General features: G+C 36.2%; 2 protein-coding genes across 2 annotated transcripts; one reads left to right on the plus strand and one right to left on the minus strand.

Annotated features, from left to right (window-relative positions):
- Positions 1-508: 508 nt before the first annotated feature.
- LOC130994648 (uncharacterized) lies at positions 509-10,123 on the plus strand. Its single transcript, XM_057919710.1, has 12 exons — positions 509-768; positions 1,309-1,427; positions 1,577-1,683; positions 1,807-1,894; positions 3,368-4,367; positions 4,532-4,586; positions 4,670-4,751; positions 5,347-5,427; positions 6,174-6,278; positions 6,358-6,407; positions 7,292-7,406; positions 9,711-10,123. Exons 1-12 carry the CDS (start codon positions 597-599, stop codon positions 9,789-9,791), a joined length of 2,055 nt encoding a protein of 684 aa, XP_057775693.1. The 5' UTR covers positions 509-596; the 3' UTR covers positions 9,792-10,123.
- Positions 10,124-10,377: 254 nt separating this feature from the next.
- LOC130994649 (cyclic nucleotide-gated ion channel 18-like) lies at positions 10,378-18,081 on the minus strand. Its single transcript, XM_057919711.1, has 6 exons — positions 17,581-18,081; positions 15,921-16,139; positions 15,559-15,854; positions 13,308-13,419; positions 11,741-11,977; positions 10,378-11,324 (listed from the first exon to the last, which is right to left on the minus strand). Exons 1-6 carry the CDS (start codon positions 17,989-17,991, stop codon positions 10,611-10,613), a joined length of 1,989 nt encoding a protein of 662 aa, XP_057775694.1. The 5' UTR covers positions 17,992-18,081; the 3' UTR covers positions 10,378-10,610.
- Between the last annotated feature and the right edge of the window lie 3,672 nt (positions 18,082-21,753).

Genomic DNA, 21,753 nt, shown 5'->3' on the forward strand with positions numbered 1-21,753 from the left:
CACGAATTTTTTAAACTTCGAGTACATAAAATTCATATTACGCACAGACAGAGAATTTTCACATACTTTTCAGGTCAGTTTAGATTTTGTATTTATGAAAGATCGAGCCATTTTAGATTTTTTAAAATTCAGGTCATTTTTACAAATCTCCATAATTCAAATTATTTTTGTATTTTTTTTTAAATTCGTGTTATTTTTACAAATGACTTTAAAGTTTGGCTATTTTTACAAATAACTTCAAAGTTCATGCCATTTTTTGTATTTTTTAAAGTTCATGTCATTTTTACAAATGACTTTAAAGTTCAGGTCATTTTTACAAATGACTACAAAATTCATGTCATTTTTCTGTATTTTAAAAGTTCGGATTATTTTTACAAATGAATTTAAAGTTCAAGCTATCTTTTTGTAATTTTTAAAGTTCGGGCCATATTTACAAATGACTCAAAAGTTCGGGCTATAAACTACAATTAACCCGAAAAAAAAAACAAACTTTATTTCCCGGGAGTAGTGCAGCCCCTCTATTTTTCTGCAATTCGACATTTTGTTTTTTTTACACACAAGTGTTTGACATCTTCAAGATTCAGAAGCATTTACATATGGATTCTTCTTCTACATTGCCACCTTCGACCTCCGGCGCGCCGCCGCAGCGGGAGCCGGAGACCACGCTGGATGAGATTGTGTACAAGACGAAAGCGATTGAATTCTTCGGCCGAACAGCTCCCATCATTCTCCAAAACAACAATGGCCCCTGCCCTCTCCTCTCTATATGTACGCCTCTTCTTTCTCCATCTACGGCTTTTGTCTGTTGTTGCTTATGCATGTCTTGATCAATGCTGCCATAACTATCTACTATTTTGGTCAATTTCCTGGAAGAAATTGAACATTGACGGGAAAAAAGACGACCTGAGATGGTTGAATGAAATAATGTAAATGATGCGAGACGAAATTAACAGAGAATGAATAGTTTCGTGAACAATGGAATGCTTTTAGTGCAGCTGTGTAGATATTGCTCTTCAATATCAGTAACTGGGAGGGCATTTTTGAATTTCAAGTCATTGCTATATTAATTGTATGTAGTGAAACTGTGAAAGTCTTTAGGGCATATAGAGGAATCGAATTCGATTTGTTGCAGCTGTGTATTCAGTTATCTGAATCTGCATTGAGTTTCTGGCAGACTTCTAGCATTTATGCAGATTGACAATTTCATATTGGCTGAGTTTTTGTATTTACACTTTATAGTGATGTATGCCGTATAATTCTTGCTGCACTTTCTTCCTAGGTAACTTAATTGCTGTGTTTTTGTAATAGGTAATGTTCTCTCCCTGAAGAACAGTTTGAGTTTGAGCCTGGATATGCCAGAGGTTTCACAGGATAAATTGCTCTCTCTGGTTGCTGACAGATTGATTGATTCAAACAGTAAAGTTGATGTAATTTCTTTCTTATCCACTCCTTTTTCATCAATAAATTACTTTGCATTGGTCATACAAAATGATCTTCCTTTGCATATGTTCCCATCTTTCTACCAAACCTGATTGTTTCAATCTCAACTAACTTGAGTTTGTTAATCTTGTGACAGAACAAAGATGCTGGATATGTTAAAAACCAGCAGCAAAATATTGCAGATGCTATTGATTTACTTCCTAGACTCACTACTGGCATTGATGTGAATATAAAATTCAGAAGGTAGATTAGGTTTCTTGTTAATAGATTTCTGATTTTCATTTTTCAGATGACAAAGGTTAAAACTACTAATATAATTATATATTACAAGATATATTCTGAGAAATGTATATCTGAAATTTTCAGAATCGATGATTTTGAGTTCACTCCAGAATGTGCAATATTTGATTTACTGGATATCCCACTCTACCATGGATGGATTGTTGATCCACAGGTTTCAAAATTTTGCCTTACCACTGCAAGCAAGAAATTTCAGTTTCTAATGCTTTTATTTTGGGCTGTGTCTATGGAACTTGTGTTTATGATAATGCGATAGTAAATTCGTGGGATCCAATCTAGGGGGTGACGGGGTGTTTGGCTAAGCTTATTCTCATTTCACACAATTAATTCGAATAAATATCAGCCACAAGATTTGAATATCTGATGTTCCAAATTCATTCTCATTTCTCACCACATTTAGCCATTCTCACTGGATCCTTTCCCTCTTTCTCTCTCTCTCTCTCTCTCTTTCAGTCTCTCTATATACATACACACACACACACACACACACACACATATATATATATAGGGTTAGGTTATATTGTGAAGCTCAAATGTGTTGAGAAGTTGAGAAGCAATCTAATAGATGAACATGTCAATTAGTTTTTATGAACACGAGTTTGATCTGGGGTTCGATCCTTGGCGGTGACGTATTTTTTAACAAATTAAATAGATTCGTATGTTCGTCAGTAATATTTGGTATGATCAAAGAATTTATTGATCTAGGGTCTAATTACCATGTTCATCAAAATGTACTAACATGTTCATCTATTACATTGCTTCTCAACTTCTCAACACATTTGAGCTTCTCAATTGAACCATTCCCTATATATATATATATATATATATATATATATATATATATATATGTAGATTAATATATGATTTTAAAAATGCTAAGTTTATGATGGATAGATATTAATCATCCCTAGCTTGTTATAATATAATTAGATAATCAACCCTAACCCCATTGAGAGTCTTCGTGAGAATGTCTCCCAATTGATCTTCACTAGAAATCAAACTAACAATCAACCTCAATATGTTTTGTTTGCTCATGAGAGATCAAGTTAGATGCAATTTCAATTGCAATCTGATTATCACGCTACAACTTAGGAATTTCAAACCCACTTCACTGAGAAATTGATGTATCTGTATTCTGTACTATCTAGCACATATTTGGTCATAGCTTGATTTTCTTAATTTCAAATCACATTTTGTTTCTTGCTTTTCCACAAAATCAAATTATCTCCAAAAAAGACAATATTATGAAGTGGATCTTCGATATTCATTTGACCTTGCCCATCAGCATCTACGAAACATTCGATCTTATTATGACCATGGTCACTATAAATGATTCCAACCCAGGTGTTCCTTTTAGGCCTCTAAGTACACGAAATCAATCTCATTATGACCATGGTCACTTTACGTGATTCCATGCCAGGCGCTCCCTTTAGTAGCACAAAATCTGCTCTACCACCCTCGAGCTATCAATAGTTAGTAATGACATATTCTAACTCACTTCACTTAAAGGATAAGTAATATCGGGCAGTGACACCCAAAGATAATTCAACTTTCCAACCAATCTTCTGTATATCTCAAGATCATCTACTTATGTTTTTAGATTGTTCTCTTTACATCTGTGTTTCAGGACATTGAAACTGCTGATGCTATTGGTTCAAAATCATATAACACTCTCATGGGCGAGCTTGTTTCATTGGAAACTCAAGCTATGGAGTGTGAACAGAATAAGAATCTAGAAGAAGATAGTGTAGATTTTGTGGCTGCGACAACTGCAGTTCTTGGAGTTCCTTCTCCTAGTCTTTCAAGAAGTCAATCCTTCACTGATTCACCCCAAAGTGTGAAAAAGGGAGACATGGAAGAAGAAGAAGAAGTCTTGAGAGTCTTGAAGTTATCGGAGGCTGAAATTCTTAGTTCAGCAGCAGCTGGTGTAGTTTTAAACACTGATAGTGCACATAGGGAGAACTCTGAAGTGTTGATATGTTCAGAACCAGTGGAAAATCATGTTTCTAGTGAAGCTGTAAAGGCTGGGGCATTATTTTCTGATGACAGCAATAATTTGAACAATCTCAGTAAAGGTAAAAGAATTCCTGGAAAAGTCACCCAAGAAGCTGCTTGCTCACTCCCAAAGGCTGATCAAGAGGAAAATTGTGTACAGAAAACCTGCGAAGACTCTAAAAGATCCTGTGAAAGTGCAGTTGATGAACGCAGGAATAGTGATCATGTTGATGAACCTCTCTCTTTAGAAGAAGTTCCTTCTAGTCACTGTCTTGATGAACCCAGGAATACTGAACATGTTGAAAATAAATTCACTTCCACTTCCGACCTGGATGATCAAAGTTATCTCACACATGATTGTAAAGCTGGAGATTCACCAAGTTTGTTGACTGCTTCTGCAGATTTAGGTTCATCAAGTGGCCCAATACATAACACTGGTAGTCCTGTCCTCAATTCAAGTGTTGATGTCAGTGAACCCATTTATGAAGGGGAAGAGTGTATAATGGAATCAGGAACTGCGGTCTGTCAAAATCAAGAGCCCATTTATGAGGGTGAGATGGTTCTTGCCGAACAAGGGGATAGAGGTTCTGTTGATGATGGTGACTCTAAGGAGAGAATATCTTTCACACAAGGTTAAGTCTCTGATGGAATAACAGTTATTTTCTTATTGATTAATTCTCTTAATTGTATTCATTAAGGGTAAAGTTAGCCTCTTCCTTGCTTCTTTGTTTATTTGTTTTCATGTGCAGTGCATTCTTGCTAATGAGGTTTATTTACCTTTATTGATTCTTATTAGGAGAACTAATCAGGAACTTTATGAAGAACAGTGCTAGTCAATTGACTATTTATGGGTAAGTTTTACGAAATTCTGCTGTGTTGTTGTTTATTAGCTTTTTTAGCTTTAGCAGGATTTGAGTGTTGGTTGTATTTGCAGCCTATTTAGCTTACTAGATAAAGTGAAGGAACGTGAGCTTTGTGTATTTTTCAGAAATAATCATTTCAACACTATGTTTAAGGTTAGTATATAATGTATGCCTACAGTATATGTTTTTCTATTGGCAATCATACTGGCATCTCTTAGGAGTTAGGAGTAGTTTACTTGTCTACTTACTGATATTTCTCACTTGTGACAAAATGTGGTTGGATTGTCTTTTTAGCCAATTTCAATTGGACGAGAATTCACCAAACACATGAACTTTTTTAATTAAGATCACTAACTTGATTACTGATGACCGGCCTTGTTGTGCTCGGCCTATTTCTGCAAATCAGAAGCTCTTACCCAGACAATTCTTCTATATAGTAGGAAGACAAGATAACAAGGGATCCCAGTTTCATCCATTGACCCCAGTGACGGCATTATCTAGTATATGTATTTGCATATACATGACCTCTGATGCTTTTAGTAAATACTATGAAAATTCTATGATGCTCTTTTTAGAATAAGACATCAGAAGATGACTACTCCCCCCCCCCCCCCTGAGGTTTAGAATATGCCATTATGTTTGTCCTGTTTACTTTCTTTTCTCCCTTTTCTCCTTTTGGTTTACAATAATAACAAGTAGTCTTGCTATTTTGGTGTTGGCTCTAAAGCTAATATGTGGTTGTTTGCAGTATGAAGGTGAGTTGTATATTTTGGCAACGGACCAAGGTTACATAAATCAGCCAGATTTAGTATGGGAAAAACTAAATGAGGTAATATGCTAGTCTGGTGTTTGTTATATTTAAATTGTTTTACAGTTGATGTCTCATTTCAGTGGATAGTATAAAAGCATGAAAATGATTATTGTGCTTCAGCCAATCAAAGATTCCTAAGTAAGAAGATAATCTGTTGGTGGTGTGAAATTGTGTGATTAGGAAGCACTCTTGATTTAAATATTTCATGCCGTTTAGAAAATTAGGTAAACATTTTACTGTTCTTTCATGAGTTCTCCAGAATATATTGAAATTTGTTACAACGACATGTTTTAGATATAACTGTCTCAACTTAACTATACAGAATATAGATTACAACTGTTTCAGCTGTATGAAAGATTGTTGAAAGATCAGGGTTGTAATTTTTTCAAATTTCTAAAGTCAAGTTGTAAGTTGATCAATAACCCTTTTATTAATTTAATTTTTTCAATCATCTTAATGTTCAGAGTTTCATGACTACCCAGCAGTGTGTTAATTCTCTCCAAAATAGGAACCGGAATTTATATTCTGATAGTCACGATAGATTACAGGATGTCATGATAACGTGAATATGGGTTTCTTTTTTCTTTTTTTCCCTCTCTGTCTCTCTGTCTAATTTAATGTAGTCTAAAAAAATATAAATACACTCTGGTAATTGAGTGGGCTTCATTCTTGTATAGAAAACATCATTTAGTTTGTAGGTCAACTTTAGAATAATGGTGTGAATTTTTGTGTTTTATATCTTGTAAATTCTTTCCTTGGACTAGGTGAACGGCGATACTGTGTTCGTGATGGGAAACTTTAAGGATTTCAAGATGGATGATCATTCCAACGTCACCTGGGATGAGCAGAATGCCATGGCCAATACGGCTGTATGTAGTTCTCCATTTCCGGATTTTTGGGTTTTGAAATGCATGACTACTAAACTAAGCCTCAACTTTGCTTTTGCAGGACTATATAGCTAGCATTGATAGCGTAGCTCAATCAGATTCCAATATCAAGTAATTTTCTAACCTCATTGGTAGCTGAATCCTTATCTTGTTCACTTCACTTATAGGAGCACATGAAATGATTCTGACTGTTATACATAACTAGAAATATAATTGTTGATAGAGTTAAGGTTTGTTTGAGGAAGAGGCCCTACAGCAGGGCTATCCCAAAATACAAAAATTATAGTGTGGTTTCGTGGACGGACGAAAGTAATAGTAAAACTAACAAACCCAACCCCTGAAAAAGTTCAACCAGCATCTTTAACTCATCATCTTTAATTCCTCGTATATCAGCACCAATTGATAGAGTTAAGGTGGTTTATGTGAAGAATGATAAAATTGAAATAGACTCTCCTCAAATCAGGCCCTACAGAAGCATCGTCCCAAAATACTAATAATCCGTGATACTGAAAATCTAGCAATGAAACCCTATTTATCTAACTACTCACGGAGCCAAGCCCATGCAAACTATTAAAAAGACTCCAACTAATAACAATAATATAATAACGTAATTAATAAACCATAATCTAGTTGATTAACATATGTGCACACGCTATCACATTTATTTCCGATCATTTGTGGGTGTTCATTCTTGGAAAAAGATTCCACAGATTAACAGTCGGTATATAATTTAGTTATCGTTTGAAACTAGTCTTCAACTTGATGGAAGTTTGTGATGTTCTTTTGTAAAGATTCCACAGATTAACAGTCAGTATATAATTTAGTTGTCGTTTGAAACTAGTCTTCAACTTGATGGAAGTTTGTGATGTTCTTTTGTAGGTATCTTTGGCTTATATGCATCATCTCATTATGCTATTACTGATATTGAGCAACCTGCAGTTGTTTGGAACAAACTTTATGCTTTTTTTTTTTTTTTTTTTTTTTTTTTTTTGCAGTTCTGATTTGCAATTGGCTATAGCTCTTCAACAACAGGAATTTGAGCAACAGCAACCTCAGAGATCAGTACAACCAACTGTTGCCAGTGGTTCAGGGATGATCACTAGTCCGCAGGTAGTTGTTTTGAAGCAATTCATGTGCTGTACATTATTTTAATATTTTCTTGTATTGTTCCTTGAGTAGTTGTATATCTGAATGTTAATTCTTTGAAGTTTTGTTGAAATAATAGCTATAAGTGGTTCACAGTTTGTTAAATGGCTGTTGCTGAGCGATAATATTGCACAAGTCCATAGTAACCACAGTTTTAAGTTTGAAGTTCCCGTAGGAAATAGTTCCTTTTGTTAGATTTGAATCTTTGATATTAGACAATTATGCGTGAAAAACGAGAATCTTTAATACTTTATTTAGGTTGCTATAAACTTTCTTAATCGAAGCGGTCATGATGACTATTGACTGCCGTAATAATCTGTTTGCCCAAGCTCTGACTGATGTTCCATGGCCAACTTAAGGTTCTCCCAGGTTGATAGCCTTGCAATTGCAGCTTTGATTTGTATGGAAACTTTGCTAAACTCATGACCCTATCGAAAAGATGATACCTATCCAACTTGCGATGTACTTTATTTCATGTTAGCATGTTGTCTAGGTTGAGGCTTCCCAAAGTATTCACAATTTTCGTCCAATCAATATGGAGCATTGTTTTCACTTCGAATAGTTGATAGAGGGGGAGATACTATATGCTTCTCGATTCATGACTTGAGAATTTGTTTAGTGTCTCTCTAATATTAACATTTAGTGAAGAACTGAGAAGTTTGCCCCGACTTTTCATCTATCGTTTTTGTTGTGTCTATACTTAATACTTAATAGCCATTTTTCTAATCAAAGTTTAGGTGATCCGTAAGGAGCCCATGATATATGACTTTTTTTCACTTTATAATGTCTTTACAAGCCAAACATGGGGGGCCCTTGTATTGTTTTATGAATATGATTTGATTGCCCTAGCTTAGCTTTTCTGACTAGACAAAATTCCTGAAACCCAAAAACATCCAAATAAAACTGGCATGGCTCTGTATACAATCTTAATAGTGCCTAAGAGCCTCTTGGATCTATAACTTTAAGTGAATTACTTGTTTTAAGTGCTCACGTAGATAACTGCATCTTTGGAATGTCTATTGTTGTGCTCCATTCCGGTCTTCCTTTGATGTCGTATGTTTGTCACGTTTTAGGACAACATAGGAAACTCATTTCTCGTTGAACTGTAATAAATAAACAAGGACCAAGACAAAACATGTACTTGCTTAAGTTCAACTCTGCCCAGAATTGGGGAGTTTATCCTGTTCACCAATCAAACCCCTGATAGAAATTGGAGTTATACTTAGACACCACATCCAGAGACTTACAGATGACTGAAGGTGCAATTACATAGAAACACCTGGTAATTTAGTCATATTTCCATGAGAAGTCCTCGTATTCGAGAAATAACATTCATCCTTTCCCAGTGGAGTGGAGTTTCAATTACATTACACGTTTCCATCAAATGCAACATTTTTCGTGACCCAAATTGGATGGTGTTATCAAAAGAATTATCTTCCAAAAAATATACTTAATGATAGTTGATCTTCGGTTTTTTATCATCCATGCACAGATGCACTTTCTCGTTCTCTACTAACATTTCGTTCAATTTCTTGTTTAGTACTCCCTCCGTCCCAATTCTATAGGTGACATTTCTTTATTTGGATGTCCCATTTCAATAGGCCACTTCCTAAAATAGTAAATAAATATGTAACAAACACCCCCACATAACTCATTATTTATACCAAATGTCATTGATTTATTGTAATCTATTCATTTCACATTCATACCCAGGCCTTGTGGCCTATTCAATTGGGACGGAGAGTGATATTTATTTGGACATGCAGGTAACTAGCATGCATGTAGATTGTATCATTAGTCTAACTTTATGGGGGATTCAAGAGAAGAGTTTGTTGGTGTTCCTCTAGGCTGGTGGAGTATTAAATTCTTGTACTTTTATCACTTTTTCATGGAGAAACATGTGTTTTTTGGGATTTAAGAAAACAATCTAGAAGCCTCGTTCAACTCTGAAACCTGGGAGTTGTGTAGGTGAAGAGGAAAGGTGGTGAAACTTGTAATGTTAAATTCTGTGATATTACTGGATTGCCGAACAGGATCTGTTCAATATCTAGTGAGTTGGGGCCAAGTAAGGTTGTCATTTTTAAGTGATAGTAATGATTCAAGAATATGAGGTCATAACTTTTGAGCCTGCTTTCTCTATACTATTTGAGCTAAGTCGGAACTATAATATGCAGCTATCTGGTTCTTTTATGTGTTCCGTCTTTTGTAGCATTTCGATCTTACTTTTGGAAAACCTAAGTATTATTCTAACCTCAACGTCAATTGCAGGTTTTACACAACAGTGGGAAACCCACGCCTTCCTCGTCTAAGCAGGAGTCCAAATTGAAAGAGAAGTGCGCCATCATGTGAGAGTACTTGATGCTGGTTTCGTGCAAGTCATGTGAATGCTACAACCATCTCTTGGCGTGTGGAACTTATACGGTTCGTAGCACCTTGTTTGTAAAAGCTAATTACAAATCCCATTTTTGTAAATCTCTGCTGCAAATTTGATCTCATGAATTTGCAGCCGTGATTTTCTCACTTTAGTCATAAAGATCCATATGCTTATGGATTCTCCAGGATTTAGACTTCTAGTAGCGGTAGGTGCTTTAAATGTCAAACTCTGTATAATTCAGACATACATACAATCATAGCTTCGTTCAGGAAGAACTGATGAAAATTTTGGTGGCCTTTTCTCTTCCTATTCATCATCTCCGTTTTTTCGTATTAGAACGATCGATCTGTGCAGTGGTTGAATTATGCTAAGAACAATACAATTAAAATCTTGGGTTGGGTTATTCTTAAATTATGGCTCGAATTTTGACCCATTGGTGACATTTTAGCTCGAATTTACAAATATATCAACATGTACTTATTCTTTCATTCCATGCAAAATCAACTTTTGGCGATACACGTCAGTTTCATTTGGTTAAATTTTTAGACTTGAGCTATTAAGTGAATAACATAAATAAGTACGAGCTATATTTATAATATTTGTAAATTCGGGCTAAAAAGTCACCGTGAGGTTAAAGTTCGCACTATAATTTAAGGTTAACCTTGAAATCTTGTGTCGTGTTTCATCATCTATTCTAATGCTATTATTACTATTCGTTACACAAATAATATCACATTTGTACAAGTGGTATATACTCAATGAAACTTGGTATGAATTACCTAAAAATGATGTTGTTAGAAACTAGGCTCGTCAGGCTTAAAGAGCTTCGGAATTTGGGAGGCGGACTCCGCAGCTGCCCGAGCAAGCCTAACCCTTTGGCTTATCCCTTTCTTTGTTTTTGCAGCAAATCTTTTAGCTAAGAGAGCAGTGGTTACTGACTTGCTCTCTGTGGAAGCACGGTCAGAGGCAGCGTCGTCCTCGTCTTCCTCCTCGTCCACATACAGCATGCTCTCATGCCTCGTTAGCTCGTCAGCAAGCTTCCTTCTCCTACGGCGTCTCCAAGCGGCCTGCACGATGCAGGCTCCCCAAGTCCTCCACTGGTGCGAGTGGTAGCGGAAGGAGTGCTGCAGCTTCTTGCTGTGCAGCCTCTTGAACTGGTTGGCGAAGAACTTGAGGTCGTCTGCACGGAGGGCGAAGGCCTCGACTTCGGTGATGCACCTGACGGTTCGCGTGGAGGCCGGGAGGTTGAGGTGGGAGGAGCTCATGAGAGCCCATGTGAGCAGTTCCTCTCCGCAGAAGTCACCCAGCTTGAGTGTGATGGAGTTGAAGAAGCCCGACCGGCCTCCGCCCGTGGTGGAGCTCTCGAGCTGCCCCCGGATGATGAAGAGCATCTCGTTAACCGGATCGCCTTCGCGGACGATGTACGTGCCTTTGGTGTTTAGGGATGAAACCAAGCGCTGGCATATTGCATCCAGTAGCTGGTGGTCCATTTTCGAGAAGAAAGGGACCTATCAATCGAATCATATTTCATCAACACTCACCTTGTATGTTTTGACTTCAAAAATCCTCAACTAAAAAAGAAATTGACTTATGTCCAACGTTACATAATTCGACGACGGAATGATAAGTCATCTTGCCAAATTCTTAAATTGATTGTTAGGATTTAGAAATTTTTCTTCAAATTAATATTGAATAGTGCATATTCTAACTAGGCATTTATTATTACGTCGTCGAAGTGAAAATGTAAGTTGAGGCATTTTTTGGATAACGTTGGAAGTTGAGGATACAAGCTATAATAAATTATGTTTCCAAGAAATTAAACATAAAAAGTTGGCAAGATTCAGTAGTGTATTTTATTTTTCTTTGGATTCTTATATAAACGATGTGACACAAGACTCTCGTGAATTAGAAATAGTTGACTTACTCGACGAACAAGATCGAGACAAAGATGTTTCTGAACCTCGCGACGTAGGTCGAGGGGTAGATCCTGGAGAATCTCTTCTTCTTTGACACCTCTTGTAGAGAGCCAGTTGTATTGAACGAATCGCCTAACGCGTTCTTGCAGGTTTGGAGGTAGCTGCCGATGTCTCATCCATTCCTCTGTGTCTCTTCGTTTCACTCTCCACTCTTCCAGTCTTGCTGTTGAGGATTGTAGATATGTCTATGAAATCCACACCAACAAATCTATATGTGAATCCAATTCCCAACTATATATGTAACTCTCTTCAACACAATAGTCTCACGTCTAAATGAAAAAAAATAAAATACACAAAAGATATCATTGTGATCACACAATTAATGTGTATGTGCAAGATATTATTCTAGTAAAAATATGTCACACCCTTCTAATGCTATTTTTATGAAAAAAAAATATACAAATTAAATTTTTTTCTAAAATATTTCATTCATACCAACATGTTACTAAATACTCTTCGATGCCCGAATAACAGAAATGATTAATTGCGTGTAAAATATTGATAAACTTTCATCATATTTTGATTTTGCATATAATTTTAAATGGCAGTGTGATAATTACCAAAGTTTCATCAAATTCTGCTTTTGCATATAAACTTTAAAAATTAGTGTGAAAACTTTTAAGGGAAGTATGGTAATTACTGAGCTTTCATCAAATTCTGATTTTATATACAAACTTTAAAAAGTAAAGCGGTAATCATTGAACTATTGATTTTATCTAATTTTGTTATCAATCGAGATTCCGACCAAATTTACTACCGACATGGCTAGCCGAATAATCTAATCTACATGATTTTGAACAGTGGTTGAATTGTGTCATCACATAAGTCGTTTTATTCCCTTGCCAATTAATATGCTACGTCAATTATCTAGCTAGCCATGTCAGCATTAAATTTGGCCGAAATCTCGACTGGTAGCAAAATCAGATTACATTAATATATAGTTCGATAATTATCATGCTACATCTTAAAATTTGTATGCAAAATTAGAATGTGCTGAAAGTTCAATAATTATCATGCTATCTTTTAAAGTTTGTATACAAAATTAGAATTTGATAAAAATTCAGTAATTATCACGCTATTTTTAAAATTTATGCAAAATTAGAATTTAATTAAAATTGAGTACTTTACAAATAATTAACCTAACAAAAAATACCTAAAGATTATGTGTTAGTGCATTCGTATAATGGTTCAAAACACGAAAACATGAACTGATTTTGTTCATAGGTACGTGTAATAAATTTATTTGTTACACAATTACACAAACAGATTTTGTTCGTGCAATGATTGCGATGCAACAATTTAGTTTTTTAAAGCATCCATCACCAGTAAATTTGTACATTTACACACAAAGTAATTATATTTATATATGTAGAATTGATTTTTTAGATAAAATAAATAAATAAATTTAAAAATCACACGACGATGAACTCAAACTTAGAAGCTCAATTTAAATATGGGCATTAAGTAGGTAGCGTTAGGAACGGTAAAGACGCAGAGAAATAGAATTGAGAATACCTGGACGTTGCCTATGAGGAGCGAGAAGAAGAGTAGGCCCATGATGCATACAAGAATGCCAAATATTGTCTCCGATGGATAAGCACTCGTCTCCAAACTTTGCCCATATGAGCTACAAAACAGTGAGTTACAAAGATCGTCTATGCTCGATTATCTCAATGTGTTTCCAAAAATTAATATACCATCAAAAAAATTAACATAAAAAAATATCTCCTCCATCCATCATGCATGTAATACTTTGTGGATGACACAAACATGAATTTCGCCCTTTTTTTTTTGGGATAATAGCCGTTAAATCCTATAACTATTTTCGTTTTCGCGTTTTGCATCATTTTCAGAAATTCTGCCTCGGTATATCACAACTAATTAAGGAGTCGCGATTTGCATCATGTGAAGTTTTCCGGCAAAATTGAAGATGACTTGGCAGCCGGACTAATCTACGTGGCATAGAATTCCGATAGGCAAAACGACGTCGTTTTGTCTTACGTTTGTTTAATTTTATTAATATCAAAACGTCGTCGTTTTTGTTCTTCTTAGAATTAACAACACTAATCGTATAACTATGGTTTATTTTGGATTGAATCTCATAATTTTCGAGCTGAAATTAGGGTTCATAAGATTGGGTGAAATGGTGAATTCATCGTCCTCCTCGCAATCCACTTGAAATGGCGAATTCCTTTGGATTCGGGACAGCGGAGGTGGCTGCTGCCCGTTCCGATGAGAGAGCGAGGGAGATAGAGGCGGTGGAGGGCGGCTGGGCGGTGGTGACAGTGAGCCTGGGGGCTGATGTTGTTGTTGCCGGATGTGAGTGAGCGGCGATTCTCGCCGTGAATCGAGGGTGAAGCGGCGACAGCTATTGGCCATTGTCGTATGATAGGAAAGGGAGGGGGTTTCAGAGAGATTTTGGGCTGAGATTAAGGGGGGAAGGGTTTTTGAAATTTGGGGAAATTAGGGTGGAGGGTCTGAGAAGAAATAGAAACGGAGAAAGGGACGGCCGCCGGCGCTGGCTGTGCAGCGGGATTGTGGCTGTGTAGCGCGGCGGATAATGGAGACAGAGAGAGAGAGGGAGCCGAGCGAGATGGAGAAATAGGGGCAGGAGGCGCGCTGCCAATGGCGGCCCTCACTGGAGATGGACGCGGCGAAGCAAGGGGAAGAGAGAGAGAGGGTTTCTATGAGAGAGAGAGATCGAGAGTGAGAGAGGAGATAGAGAGGGTGAGACACGTCATTTAAAAAAAAAAATTTAACAACTAATTGCCATGTAGATGATAATCACCCTTGTCAGCAAATAAAATGCCACGTAGATTAATTTATGTTGCCGGAAAACTTCGTCGGATGCAAATCGCGACTCCTTAATTAGTTGTGATATACTGAGGCAGAATTTCTGAAAACGATGCAAAACGCGAAAACAAAAATAGTTATAGGATTTAGCGGCTATTAACCCTTTTTTCTATGTTTTGTCACTTTTGCAACTAGCATTTTTATTAAAGATAAGTATCACTTTTATAACCGTCACTTTTAATTATAATAATTATCACTTTTATTTAGAATATTATTACTTCAATGTGGAATAGTTGTCACTTTTATTTATAACAACTGTCACTTTTTTAACAATTACTCTCATTTATAACGTTCCAAAAAAATGAGAAATGCAAATTAATGAAATATAGATAAAATAAATGAAGAGACATATAGAGAGAGTAGTCAAAAAGTAAATGAAGATAAAGAAAATTGGATTGTGACATTATATAAACGGATCATGAATTCAGGTATGAAATTTAGGCTCAGATTCAAAATATATTTAAGCCAATCTGACCCGCACACATAGTAGGACTGAGCGCATGAGACTTAATGTGTATCAATAAACACCAAAACAGTGACGTGAATGTCTGTATTTCATCTTGGGTTGTCTCACTCTAAATGGTATGTTTCCATAAATAGAAAAATTTAACCCTTAAAAAAATATGGGCCCTATCACTGTTAACAAATTTACACCTTTTTAATTCTTGTGCCGAAAAGTTTTGAGCCACTGTTATAGTGGGACGGAAAGAGCATTATTAATTATAACTAAATATTAATAAATCATTAATTAATTATACATTAATTAAGGATTAATTAGGAGTTAATTAATGTTTTAATTAGTATTTATTGATTTTCAACTAGAATATTTTGAATCTTAATGAGTAGCTATTAGAGTTTAGTAAATTAATTGAAAATGAAATAAATAATAACAGAAATAAAAGTAGGTAATTACCTCAAACTTTTTAAGCCAATCCAGAGACAATAAAAGTATCTCTCGAAAAAATTGGCAGTGGTAAGATTGTCATGCAAAGCAATGGCGAACATTCCATAGTTGAATTGATTGGCTTTGACATCACAGATGGTGAAGACCGACGTCGTATTGTACCAAGCATCGCGTTTGGGGCCTTTGGTTAAGCAATCAAGGAAGGGATTGGTACACGATGTGAGTTGCTGTTCATGCCTGCATTGCACAGACCAGCACCTAAATATTCGACTCACACACATCAAATACCATACAGCTCCTAAAACCTGCATAAATAAGAATATTTTAATTTTTATGTTGAATTAAGAAAATTAGGGATGTTGAATTCTTACATGACTTGCTAACAAGTAGAGAATGAGATTGTATGCAGCTCCAGTCCAAGCAGTTTTGGCGACGGCGCCTGTGTTTTTGATGATTCTCCAGTTGAGAGGGAAGATGATTATGAGGCGTGGAATGTATTGAAGGATTATTAGAAATGAAATCGCATGATTCACACGATTGCTCGTTCGCGATTGTGACATTGGCATTGGCATGATGCCCCAAACAACACACTGCCAAACAAATTCATTTATTCATCAACTTTCTTATTATCCAAAAACATAAATATAATTATTTTTAGGCTTAACATACTATTTTACCTATGAATTAGTCTTATACGATTAATTAAAGAAGCTTTGCGAGTATGGATTGTGAAGGTCAACTCAGTTAAAAGGCAGTTACGACTAGATGCTCCATGGTTGTAAATTATCAGAATGTCCTTTTATTTACAATAGTAAAATAGATATTTTATTAATTCACCCGTAAAGTAAATATATAGAATACGAACTATTGAATTTTATGTAGAATATGTCTAAATTTGTTGTATAAATGTCTGAATTTGAAAAATTAAAGTTTTCATTTCTTATGAGATTTGAACTCAAGACCATGAATTCATCATAAATTTTCATGATCAAAGAATTGAAAATAACTCCTATTTTATATTTTAAAGCACATTTATATTTTATATATAATTAATTGTTGAATAATAATAATAATAATAATAATAATAATAATAATAATAATAATAATAATAATAATAATAATAATAATAATAATAATAAAAAGGGTTATTAGTGTGGTAAATGTACACAAACTTCTTTCATTTTCTGAAATTTAACCTGACTTTTATTTTCTGCCCACAAATACATGACTTAGCGTTTTTTCTAATTTTTGACACCGACAAAGAAAAACTCTAATTTATTGTTGTTGAGGTGAAGGTACCATGCGCGTTATTCACTCTCCAATCAAAATAATGAATATAATTACTCTATTCAAGTGCACATTTCGTAGTCTATATCATGCATTTCGGCCTCTGCGCTAACAGTAAATAATTAATTTGTTTATTGGTATCAAAATTAGAAACAAAATACTAAGTTCATATATTTACGGGCCTCATATTAAATTTCAGAAAGAAAAAAAAATTGTGTATTTACGCATTAATAACTCAATGATAAACTACCTCTTACCAACATGTAATTTCGATATCACTTTTGAATCGTTATTCCATGTGCGACCGAACTTTGCCGTTTCAAACTAAAACCCAAGAAATTGAGTCGGTGGAATTGGACGAATTTTTTGAGTTTTAGATTCAAACGCGATTGTCATAAACTCACATGTGGCATATTTACGTGTCACATTATCAAATGCATCAAAATTTCGGCAGTCAAAAGAAATAGGGAGTGTCTAATTCGCTACAAATACAGAGGGATCTATCAACAATTCTAATAAGCTAGTTTGATTTGAATGATTGATAAAATAATTTATTTTAATTAAATATTTGATTATGGTTAATAATATGGCTAGTATCTAATCATTCAAAATACGTGATTATTTATGAATATGAGGTCGAGTGAATTATTTAATCACCCTTCTAATTCTATCAGTCTTATTTATCACGTCTACCAAAGCAATTGCAATATTAAAAGAAAATGGAAAGGAAGAAGAGGATGGTACTTGGGGGAGGGGGAGAGCGGCAGCGAGATCAACGACGAAATTGCCCTTGATGTAGCGGACGGCGATGCGGTCGGGGTCGGTGACCAAATCGCCCCGGCCGAAGACGGTGGAGTTGGGGGCGACGTAGGCGGTGCGGAATTTGATGAGGATGTGGAGGGTGGAGAAGAGGTCGACGATGCAGCGTGTGATGACGAGGATGCCGGCGAGGTGGTATTCGACGGCGAGGCAATTCCGGCCGGGCATGAAGCGGAGGAGGTAGAAGAAGAGCGGGTCAACGAAGAGAGCGATGAGGCATATGACGAAGAAGATGCGGTTCCATTTGTTCACGGTTTCGCCGCTCGGATCAAGGATTTGGCGCCACCATAATTGCTGCCGCTCGTGGATAAGGGAGGTCGGCTTCGGGATATTCATCGAGAGAGAGAGAGAGGGGAAGGTGATCGATATGGTGGAGGGAGGAGGCCGTTAAGTTCGTTAAAAGAGCGCCAAAATGAGAGACTCTTCGGCATTGGGTATATATTGTTTATTGTTTATGAATAATATTAGCAAAAAGGAATGTGCGATGGACACACCAAATTAGTTGTCCAAATAACAAAATTTCAAGCAATGAAATATCTTTATCTCATTTCAAGATTCATCTTTTTCATTATATTTTCTTTTTTAACAGGTATTTTTTTATAAAATAGAATACAGTGTATAGGAAAAAATAAATTAACTAGCCATTTTACTCGTAGAAAAATAAATATTCATAATTTGTTCTAAGAAAATTATACATCATCCGTCCACCAAATAAGTACTCAGATTTTTTTTTTGGTCCGAGTATTATCCATTTCCTTTTTTGATACCACCCATAATAAAAGTGAGACCCTTATTCCACTGATCACACACACTTAATCAAATTATCTTATAATCAAATTGGTGGACGTCGCCAACCACCAAATAATTCCTGCAGAATTATCAAAATAAATGAGTATGATGATAAGCAGGGTCGATCCCACAGAGAGCAGGTAAAATCATTCGATTCCCTAAAATCTATATTTTTGGTGTAGCCACCACGCCTTAAATTTGAGAAGAATATTAATTAACTAAGAAAGCAAATTAAATCAAATAAAAAACGCTTGAAGTAAATCAATAAAAAGGGTAATTCGGCTCAAATAAATCCACTCTAATTCAAACTCTGATCATCGACGCAATAATTAATTAATCGATATCAACCAACCAGTTATAGGATACCGTGAAACGCAACGGACGTACCCCAATTCCTACTTACGATGTCGATAAACAGCTGGAGACGTCAGACCTGCTTATTTCCCTTATTAAAATATAACCTAGCTGGAGACGCCAGACCTAGATTTAACATTCTAATAGCATTAAGATGAAGGAACCCAGTTTATATCAATTATCCTAGATACGCTAGTAATAATTAATACACCAATTAATTCCTACTACGAACATGGTAGTTTTATCACTAATCAGCCCTATTCCAACAATTACGGATTTGAGGTGCTATTGATTGTAATCCAATTAAACCTAAGTTGGCCAGACTTAAATAAAATCGAAATTATCTTTAAACCCTAGGAATTAATCGGAATCAATAGGAATCAATTAAAAACCAATTAGGTCTCACAGATCATTAAATTAGAGTTTCATTATTCTCGCCGAATTAAAGAAATTAGCTACTCATGATTAAACTAGAAACAAATAAATAAATAAAAGTAAACATAAATAATCGAACACAAAAACTAACGAAATAAATTGCAAGAAATAATTTAACCACTTGAATCAACCAAAGAACTCGTCTGCCTTTTGCTTCCAACTCCAGTCGATTCCAGCCGCAATGGTAAGTAAAGAACAAGAATTAAAACTAAGCAAAGCTATGGAATCAAATACTAAAAGCGTAGAGAAAGAATTGCATGGAAGTAATTTTGCATGAAAAATAAAAGTCAACTATAACTAATTCAATTCCAATGTTGCGGCTGTTCTCCAAAACTCAAACTAAATACCTAATGCTTAAGTAAAAAATATATAATAAACTAATTCTAATCTCCCTCCTAATAGTTGGCGGCTCCTATCTAACAAAACAAATATATATAGGGTCAAAATTTAAAATACCCACCTTCATAACTTATCTATCAAAAATACCCACTTTCACAAAACCCCTATCAACCATATCCAACTCATCATTTATGCCAAAACTACCCTTTAACAAATCCTCAACAAATCCATCATTAAACCATTTTATGTTCAAATTATCAAAATTCAATTAAGACATAATCAGGCCCAACATGCTTCCGTACAACTTCTAAATAATTCAAATCATAAATCAACAGTATACCTTTTGTCGACGGGTCACCTTCCGGAGCTTAAATCGCGTTTTACGGACTTCTTGCCTCCTCGGCCTTCGTCCAACCACACGCTCGCAAGTGGTGGTTGCAACCTTCTCCCTTCACTGTGTTCCGGCTTTCGCCGAATGGTCACCTTCAGGAATCAGTTTCCCTCCTTCACTGTGTGTCGACTCCAAATATTTTTGTTGAAAAATAAAAAGAAAATATTTTTACTAAACCGGAATAGTTGGACAAAAACTAAGTGTTTATAGAGGAATTATATAATAATTAATTTTATTTCATAAAAACTCCCCAATGGAGGAGACTAACTTGTTTCAGCTACTCATAGTAGCTAATCCTTGTGTACATAAAAATAAAAAGGAACTAAAACTTAAAATGAAAAACTTTGAAAACAAAATTTAAAATTACAAAAGATAATTCTAGAGAGAGGAAGTGGTGTGTGAAAATGTTGTGAATTTTCGGATGATCTCTTCTCTCCAGCTCTTGTGTTTATATAGAGGTTTGGACCCCTCTATTATTGCTTGGTTGTTGGCCTCGGATTCCTTCTTCGTGGCCAGCTTGCTTGAATATGACATCCACCTTCTTTTGTCGGCCTTGATTGCCGACACTTGTTAGTGGCTTCACATGGTACTGGACCCTTGCTTTATCGTCTTGTGATAATGCTGGTAGGGGCCGGCTACTTTTCTTCTCCACTCACTTTTGTCCTGAAGCTTTTGGGGAGTGGTCCTCCTGTTCTTCCACCCACTTTTGTCGTTTCTTTTGTGGGTGCGATCCTTGCTGTGAATCACATGATTCACCAAGCTTTGTCGGCCACCTTACTTTTTTGGTGCCCGAGGTGTTCTTCCCTTTGGTGTCTGACGCTCGTCATGTTCATCAGACCGGAACCTTCTTCTGTCAGGTTTCGGGAGGAAACCTTTGCCGAATTCTGGCTCCTTCTGCGACGAACATTGGTCGCAGATTCTCTCGATCCAATGGCTCACATGAGCCATATTGCAGAATTTGCGACGAGTCTCTTTGCTCCCCGCGATCTTGTTTTCCCAAATAGTTTGCCTCTTATTCTCGAAAGAATTTTCAGCAAACTGAGTTGTTGTTCCTGTCATTGTGTTAACTAGGAACGTTCCCAGATCTGAGCTTTGAAAGAACTTAAATCTGGACTTCATTTTGTCCATCTCTGTGAGACAGACCCATAGACCCCATGCTCGCCTCGTGGAGATTTGATCCTCCGTGAATGTTGAGACGATTGCGGCATTAAACTCAGGAACTTTGATTCGGTTCAAGGCTCCTGTATCTGGTCTCCGAAGCTTAATGAAATGGAAGGCTTCGTAGACTCCTTTGCCTACTGGCTCTGGAGCTGCACTGAAGAAGTACAATTCCAGAACATCTCCCCTTTTGAGGGACTCGTTGTTCTCCCATGTGTCGAACACCGTTTTCTGGATCCATTTGGGTAGACCCTTGATCTCGGTGAAGGCCGGAGAAGTGGTATAAACTGAAGCTAATGCCCCGAATTCATACCATTCTTTAACATCATTTGGATTGGCTCCTGGAGTAAACCAAACCCTTGGATATTTTCCTGCAACATCAACCCGGCAATTTCCCGGATTAATGCCCCTTCTCGTAAGAAGTTTCTCCCACCTGTCTTGATAATTCTGCCAAGAAGGAGAAGAAATAATCAGATTAGTATCAACCTTAACTTGGCCTGTCATGGGCCTAAGGCTGATCTCTCCCTCTTTTACCCCAGAGGTGGAGGGTTGACATGTTGGTTCAGGGAGTGACCCCTTAACAACATCTTTTCCTCGAGCGTCCGGCGGTGAAGCCATTCTCTCAGGACTTG

This window comes from Salvia miltiorrhiza, chromosome 7 (genome assembly GCF_028751815.1).
Source record: "Salvia miltiorrhiza cultivar Shanhuang (shh) chromosome 7, IMPLAD_Smil_shh, whole genome shotgun sequence".
Lineage (NCBI taxonomy): Eukaryota > Viridiplantae > Streptophyta > Magnoliopsida > Lamiales > Lamiaceae > Salvia > Salvia miltiorrhiza.